Here is a 9,153-nt window from a genome sequence, read left to right as displayed (position 1 = left end):
ATTATATAGATATATATATAGATATATATATAAATAACTGTAACTAAAATTATAATGCATTTGAAGGTTTGTTTGACATGCGTTTAAATGCTTTATACTTTCTAAAGGTGTAAAAATAAATAGGTCATAATTCATGAGATTATATAATTCATCATAAGGTGCATTACAAGGCATAATTAATGCATTAATATACTTTTATAAAGCATTATATATAAAGGCTTTAAGTAAAGTGTTACCAATATTCCTTATATACCTAATCAGATCATGTTGATGTCTGATGAAGGTCATGAAGTTGGCTGAAATGTTTATAATCACTATTTATAATCAAGCCACATTTATTTATATAGCGCTTTATGCAATACAGATTGTTTCAAAGCAGCTTCACAGTGATAAACAAGAAAACAACATTATTAATGTTCTTCAACTATGAAACAAATATGATTTCTGCTGTAAGGCAGCTCTAAGAAGACAACAGTATCTTTATTCAGATCAATTTAGTTCAATGAAGAAATATAAAGAAAGCAAAGTCTATGTCTGTACAGTGAGTGCTGCACTTTTCTTCTAAAGTTTAAGATTTGACCTCTTGATTGAGCATCAGCCTTTTTGTTTTTGTCATTTGAACTTTATAATGCATGAAATCATCTGACGTTTAAAGGAAAGGAGTAAAAGCGCAGGAGTGGCATCAAGCCAGTTGACCAGGCTCACACTCCAGCGTCCCTGAAACACATGTATAATGACAGATTTGTGCATGCACTTTTAATTAAACTGTCAGACACATGCAACTGCAATATTTAACAGATGGGAAATGCTGGGTGGAGGTTCAAAAGCACATCTTTAAGGGACAGTTCACCCAAAAATTAAAATTCTGTCATCATTTGCTCATCATGTTTTCCAAACCTGGATAGATTCTGCTGAAAACAGAAGAAGAAATTTTGAAGAATGTGTGTAACCAAACTAGGGATGCAACGATACCATTTTTTCAGAACCGATACCAAAAATTCTGAGTATCGGCTGATTCCGATCCGATACCAGCGCAGTTTTTATTTTTTAAATCAATGTAGAATTTCTATACTTCTGTGTGTTGACCTGATCATCCCTCTTTTGTGTGTTAAACACAATCTACTAAATACAGACAACTTAATTTTAATGAAAATTAACAAATGAAAAAATATATATAATCATAATCTATGACAAAAAATACTGGTATTGTTGTAAAATACATTCATGAAAAACAAGTAGCCTATATACATATATATATATATATACATATATAATATATACTATAAAATTAAAAGACATTTCTTTTAAATGCATAGCACAGTAATGAAGGCAGCAACATATGATTGATAGAGCAGAACAAAAAAGACTATTAATAATCTTTCATTCAGTATAATACGAAAGGGTATGGCTCCAATAAAGAGCGGCACAAAGTGCTTATGTGCATCCCGTGTGCAGAATGACGCCGGTTTCACACTAGCAGAGCAGAGGCAGCGCAGAAGCAGCTGAACCGCAGCTTGTGTAATGCAAATACAGACAAGTATCGTTCATTCGGTCACACTTTTCAGGTGTTCTCCAACAACTGTCTGTCATGTGCTTTAGTTTATGATATGGGCAGCATACTCTGCTGTGACGCGGCCGTGTTCTCCTCTGTCCCACACACGTGCATATAACATGATGTATATAGGTAGTTTACATGATAAAAAGTAATCTTAAAGTTCATAAATGCCTCTAGTTTTAATCATTTAAACAGGCCTTTGAAGTTTGGGCAGTAACTCCTGGCAGTGATGTGTTTTCGTGTAGTTGATTCTGTGCTAACTTGATCTAATATTTGATGTTTTTTAAAATGTTGTAGATTTAAGTAGCAAATAAAAATCGCTAAAATTATTGAATATATTGTGAGGAAAAGCTCTTCTTAATGATTCCCAGTTTTGTTTAAGATAATTGAAGTAACAGTTTTTCAATAATTTTTACAATAATGTAAAAGTATGGTATTTGGGGTAAAAAGCGCCCCTGCTGTTAGGTCTAAAGGCACAATAATTGGCTGACTTTTCCATTTGTTGACATGACATGGTTGTCAGATGGTAAATATCATTATGTTGGGTGTCAATCTTAGAGGTAATCACCATGTTTATAATGAAACCATCATATTTAAAAACATGATAATAATCATATCATATAATAAAATATAATTTGTTGTTACTACTGTAAATCTATATAAAATTATTATGGTATTTCCTTCAGTGCTTTCAGAATCTTTACTTTTTTAAATGATTTTGTTTCTGTATTTTAAAATAGATTTTTATATTAACATTTTAATGACAGTATATTTAAAATTTTTTTTATTATTTTATTTATCAAAATAAGCAGAAAAACTTTGCTAAAGTGGTTGTTTTGAACAAGTATTAACTTAGACATTATTAAAAAAACATTATTTTAGCTAAAGTATTTGTATCGATACTGTGTGCCTTTTGCCCCATGCTTTTTACCCCGTGTGTGGGGTAACAACATATGAATAATATATAGATGGGAATAAAGCTGGTATATGTAAGTGCTGCTGACGTGGAGAAAAACTCATGGCCTTTAAAAAGATATAAAGGAACTGAAATCTACAGCTGCAAAAAGATAAAGTGTTATAAAATTAACGCTTAAATGTGTATTTTTGATATTTTGTTTTCACTAGTCTAAAAGAAGACATGCTACAGAAGCAAAATAGCTTTACATTTGGCTAGTGCATGAAAAACAACCAATGATTTGCTTGTAGCATCTTGCCTTGAATAGCTGATGTATGAACGATTCTCATGAACACTGCATTGAAGTTATGAACAGGTCTGTGTTTATGTGCACGTCTGTGTTCATATGATCCTGAAAAGACACCAAACACAACAGTGATAATGCATGTACACAGAGCAACTTATAACTAATATCAATGACCTTATAAATGGCAGTATTCAAAATTTTAAACTAGCACCTTGTTTTTGTCCTAGTCATTAACTACAACATGCTAAATGCTGTTGCTAGTCACTGACAGGTCGAATTATGGAGAGGTCAATAAGTGAGCAATTTATAGGACAAAAAGCTGTAAAGCTAATATGCTCAAAACTCCCATTCTGATTATCTGCACAGACAAACAGTTATGAGAGTATATTCTTCTTTATTCTAAATTAAATGCAAAACTAACCCTCAAATTACAGACTTTATGGGTTAAACTGCCTTATACTGAGTCCTCATGCACAGGCCTGCTGGCGGCTAAAGCTAACACTTGCTCATCATCCTATTCAGCCGCACCTTTAAGACTGAAAACTCAGCCAAATAAACTGATCCGAAACAGAACCTTTGGTTTAAGTCTTATTTTATTTGCGTTAAGGCTGTTCGACCCCATACGCCGGCCTCCGTTCACTATAAGCACATTGCTGTAATCCCCGTGGACTACTGAAACGGGTAACTAGATCACTTCTTTAAAGAGCACCTTAATGGATTGGCCTGCCTGCCGCTGGTTTGCTTTTATAGCACATGCATTAAATGCATTGACTGTCTTCAGGCATTTTGCTACTGCAATCTGTTCGCATATTCAAACTGTCACGTCTGGCGGAGCCGAATTGTTGTAAAACACCAAATTTTGTTATGCATCATCCAAACTAGGCCTAAAAGTGCTTCTTCTGTAGCTATTCTTTCATGCACAATTATGCACATACTTCAGGCATGCAAAGACACAACTGTGCAAGCGAGTTCTGAGAAGCTGGAAGGGCCGTAATCAGACGCAAGCACTCGTCTGCTGATGAGGACAGGTGAGTGTTATAATCGCTCCTGCGCTGACGCCACACGCACACACACGCGCACACTCTTCAATCTCATATAACACATGCATGTTACATCATTACAGCATTCATGCAATTATCACGGCTACACGATGCATTCTTCTCTGCAACAGCTCAAAGTATGAACACGTCACTACAGGTAAAAGTGACCTACCCCTGTCCTGTGAGCCGATGGAAAGCAAAGAGTCTGCGTTTGGTACGGCTGCGGGAATCTTTGGTTCGCTTTGGGCTGAAGTCGTACCTACCATCCAAAACCCTCTCAACGCTACCACGGCAACAGCCAGAGGATTATGGGACTGTACCATTCTGCTGTCAAAGGGGATTAGAGCGCACACAACATGGCCCCTTTATTTCTATGTGTGTGTGTGGAAATGACCAGATTACCCTGTACCGCCATTCTCATCCAGGCTTTACAGAGACGGTGAGGACAGCTGAGATTGAAACTTCAAATGGTCAGTAAAGTGAGTGCAACATAGTCAAAAGTTTGGCCGTTTCACTAACTAACCTCAAGCATTTAGGTAGAAGCCTTTTGCACACATACAGTATGCACACAATGTACATATTGATGAGAAAGACTGATGCAATCAACCTGATTTAGACTTAAAGGAATAGTTCACCCCAAAATGAAACTTTGCTGAACATTTACTCACCCTCAGGCCATGCAAGATGTAGACGAGTTTCTTTCTTAATCAGATTTGGTGAAATGTAGCATTCCATCACTTGCTCACCAGTGGTTCCTCCGCAGTGAATGGGTGCCGTCAGAATGAGAGTCTAAAAAGCTGATAAAAACATCACAATAATCCACAAGTATGTTTTTAGGAAACAAATCCATCAGTAAGACTTATTAACTTGAAATCATTGCTTCTGGCCAAAATATGAGTCCATATCTCCTGTTGTTTCTCACATCAAAATCCTGCCATATATTTGTTTAGAGCTGTTTTGGCTTGTAAACAGTGCTTGATCTGTGCAGATTTCTCTCCTGAATCAGACCAGAACTTTTTAATGGATTATGGACTCATATTTTAGCTGAAGGCAGCGTCATGATGGATTTGTTTTTTTCAAACACTCTGCTTTTGTCTTCTCAAGATGTTAACGGATGGACTGGAGTGGTGTGGATTACTTGTGGATTATTGTGATGTTTTTATCAGCTGTTTGGACTCTCATTCTGACGGCACCCATTCACTGCAGAGCATCCATTGCTGAGCAAGTGACGGAATGCTACATTTCTCCAAATCTGATCTGATCTTGGATGGCCTGAGGGTGAGCACATTTTCACCCATTTTTGGATGAACTATTCCTTTAAAGGTGATAATTTTTGCAACACTGGAAAAACCAAAACTGGATAAACAGTCATAAATTTTCCTAATTAAACATGTCTACTGCACCTGCTCCACCCCCGACTGCCATAAACAGATGTCAGTCCTAGCCCAAACTCACATCACTGGTTGAGTAAGAGTTGAGTATTAAATTGGTATATGGGAAAGCATTTTCACGCGCACGCACACACACACACACACACACACACACACACTGGTTTCAGTATACAGAGTTGCTCATTAGCTAGTATTACAGATTATGGTGTAGTCCATTACATAAGAGCAGAAACAACATTAATTTGAGTGTAAACACAAAATAAGCCCTGAAAACCCCCACAGGAACAGACACATCATAACACACACACACACACCATATAATCCGACTCCTGACCGGCTGCTTTCACAGAGGAAATGACTCGGTTCAGGAAGAATCCTCTAGAAACATCGTTTATATCAATGACACTTCAGAGCGCAGAGAAGCGGCCGAGCAATAACAGCATTACAACAGTTCACCAGTGGATTGAGAGGATTACGCTACACTGGTCAGTATGATGCAGGCCAGCGCTTTTCAACTGGTTTTGCTTCACAAGAATCACGACCCAGATTTTACACGAGGTGACCGACCACTAAAAAGACAAATTACTGTAGAAAATTAAATAAAAATGTCCTTAAATTTAAACCAAGAACTGCATGTGTAAAAGAATAATATGTAATAATATGTAAATAAAATAAAATAAAATACAGCTGACTAGACCTTTGTTGGGAAAAAAATCAACTATGAAGAGGTAACAGAGCTGAAACATGAGCAACAGTACAGAAAATATTTTATATTTTGAAATGACTACAAGTAGTCAGAAATATTTAGCACTCCATAAAAAAAGAAAATATGATATCTATTTTGACAAACTAAAACGCAATAAACTAAACTCATTTTCTAAAATAAACTACACAAAATTAAACAAAAATTCCCTTAACATCAAATCAAGAACTGCAAATTTAAAAGAATAATATGTACATTGAGGACTGAATAGGGAAATTTAAAATTTGACCATGAAAATATTTTTTCTTGAAATAAAATAAACAATGAAATAAAATATAAAAAAAACTATAAATGAGAAAATATGTATTTAAATAAATAAAAATAGATATCATTTTTTATTGAAATATTTTTCTGTTTTTGTTTGTCATTTTCATGTAATTTAACTTGATGTACTAAAATAACAAACTAAAACAAAAATAGGCTAAATAGGCATTTTAAAAAATCTCAAAAACACAACAAAATCACTAAAACTGCAGATAAAATAAAAATAAAAATGCAAAATACACAAATAAAAACTACTCCAAAATATGAATAAAAAATACATCTCAATAATACTAAAATAACACTGCCATTGGCCCATTTAAATAATTCATATTTTTTTGCTAAATAAGGAATAAATAATATGTTATATAATATAAGCATTCCTGTGTTGCATCAGAGATGCTGATGTTTTTGCTCAGTGTTGGGAAACATGGGCGTGTTTTTGCTCTCACCCTGCTGTCTCGGTCCTGATTCTCTGAAGGGTTTTCTGCCGTCACACTGCTCTGGTCTCTGGTGGAGGTGACAGACAGCTGCCTCTGCAGACGCAACACCTCCTTCTGAGACTCCTTCAGGAGACGCTCAAACTCACTGACTCCCACAGGACCCTGAGAGAGATGTGATCAATCATCTCAATGACATTCACACATTCACAGCTTTAGGAGCAGTTCACATAAATGGTCCTGCAGTGACACAAATGAATTTCTGTGCCAGGTTTAGACTTCAAAATTTATGTCCATGTACTAAAAGCATGTGTTCAGTAAATGCTGACTATGTGCAGTATATGACATCCCCAGCAGGTGGCAACAGAAGTCATAATAATGAAAATGCATGAGGGAACTGAGAACTGAAATATATGAGCAGCTGCACAGAAATCATGTTATAAATTTAGTAATTATTACAATCAACAAGTTGGTCAGATATTTTAAGAAAAAAAAAAGAGATCTAAATAAAATAAAATGATTCAGATGCAAAATAAAAAATAAATAAATGCCAAAATGAAAAATAAGACTATGGAGGACTAAAATTCTGAACTAGAATTAAAAAAAATAGGAACAACAGACCATGTAGTAGCGTGTAAGCCGCCAGCTTGATCTCCACAAACCGGCGACGAGTGTAACTCACGCCACCTCTTCCATGCTTTCGGAGTCGGATGTAACTTCTGTAGTTCCTACTTTTTTCGGCTTTTGCTTTGCTGATTTAGGTGACATCTTAAACAGTATTCACTTATAAACAAACTGAGTAGAAACGTTGAATGAAACTGGGATATATTTAGAAAATTTAGAAACTCGTGTGTCTCTTCAGCAAGGCGGCATAACTCGATGGCTATCTTTTTAAGACTAGTCTAAGCAGTTTATGCAACCGGCCCCAGATCTGATGCAAATCAGTAATTCTTTAAGCAACAGTACTAGTGATGCTTGACTTGGCAATAATAATAATAATAATAATAATAATAATATATTTTTAACTGCAAATAACAATAAAACAAGATAAACTTTAGTATAATATAATAAAATCAAGTTGACTTGCACTGTAAAATGTTTGGGGAAAATTTATACAATACTCCTCTGGAGACACTGTAAAACATATCCAAGTATATTAATATCTGAATTATTTAAAACAACACAAACTAAAAGACAGAATCAGCTGAACTAGGAACAAAGGGCATGTGTGAGAGAGAGACAGGACTGATACAAGCGCGTACCAGGTGTTGTGCTGTGAGCGTCAGTCATTACCCATGAGCACCTGGGAGCTGACAGGTGGACTAGAGTTACAGTGTACCAGACATACAGAGGGGTGAAGGGCGAGGATTCGCTGTCTTTATGTCCAAACTCTCTCATACACACACACACACACACACACGCACACACGCACACGTCATCATTCACTCCTCTATTGCAGTATTGTGTGTAGTTTCGTCTTGTCTTATGTAACCAGTATTGTTGCTCTACATCAAAAGCTCAAAGTCATTGTAAAACAGAAGCTTGTTTAAGAACAGATCTGTAATGTATTTAACTAGTCACAGTCATTCAGGACAAATTCAACAGCAAGAAAAGTCAATAAAAGCTCAATCTGTGCTTTGGTTTTTTATATTCGAGACGAAAGAGAGCACTGAATGAGCCATGAGTGTGTTTGATTAGTAAACACTGGACGGGTTGGTCAGGTCAACTGCTAAATATTGTATTGTTGACTTCAAAAGATGCTAAATGACAGGATTCAATATCCACCAAAGACAAAAGGGCAGATAAATCCAGTAATAAACTTAATGAATAGTTCCATCAAAAACATATTTTGCAATCATTTACCCATCGTCTATCGCATTAAAAGTATAAAATCAATGTAATGTCTTAATAATCAGACTTACATGAAAAACCTAAAAGATTGACTGTACTTTTGCATTGATGACTGAAATGCATTTTAGGCAAAACACAACAGGTGTATAGGGCAAAAAATTAACTAACAATTAGGGCTGCCCTCGACTAAGGATTTTTCTGGTCGACTAGTAGTCGTTCATTTTAAGCATTAGTCGACTAATCACATGTTTATTAATAAACCATTTAAATCATTATAATGAGCCTTTAATTGCCTTCATAGCCTAATAAGCGATCAAGCGCACATAAAGCTTGCCACAGCACACCGGCAGAAGTGCTGTGTAAGAAACGGTAAGGAGACTGCATTAACATTTTAATAATTTGATAAACTAGTGCCTTCTTTGTTTTCAGTTTAAGAGATGAAGTCGGAGACACTGACACTGACTTGTCATCTCCGCAGTAGTGATGCACCTGTGTGCATGTTTCATACGGATTACATAATTTGAGAATATTTGTTTTACATTTGAATTGGTTCATTTGAAAGTAGACATTTCACTCTCTATAGGTATATTTTTAACGTCTGTAAGGCAAAGATATACACAGAGTTTCGCGCTCAAGTTCACAGAGACCGA

The 9,153-nt window shown here is 35.6% G+C and overlaps 1 protein-coding gene across 1 annotated transcript in view; it reads right to left on the bottom strand.

Annotated features, from left to right (window-relative positions):
• LOC107725093 (peripheral-type benzodiazepine receptor-associated protein 1-like) overlaps window positions 1-9,153 on the bottom strand; it is a 117,346-nt gene that overhangs the window by 44,386 nt on the left and 63,807 nt on the right. The window contains exon 7 of the mRNA XM_016534236.1: window positions 6,665-6,817. Within this exon, the coding sequence (XP_016389722.1) occupies window positions 6,665-6,817 (153 nt within the window). The remainder of the gene's footprint in view (window positions 1-6,664; window positions 6,818-9,153) is intronic.

The sequence above is a fragment of the Sinocyclocheilus rhinocerous genome, unplaced genomic scaffold, assembly GCF_001515625.1.
Source record: "Sinocyclocheilus rhinocerous isolate Xijiao unplaced genomic scaffold, SAMN03320098_v1.1 scaffold1295, whole genome shotgun sequence".
Classification (NCBI taxonomy): domain Eukaryota; kingdom Metazoa; phylum Chordata; class Actinopteri; order Cypriniformes; family Cyprinidae; genus Sinocyclocheilus; species Sinocyclocheilus rhinocerous.
Note: the sequence above shows the minus strand (reverse complement) of the source record. Positions and strands in the feature narration are given on the sequence as shown.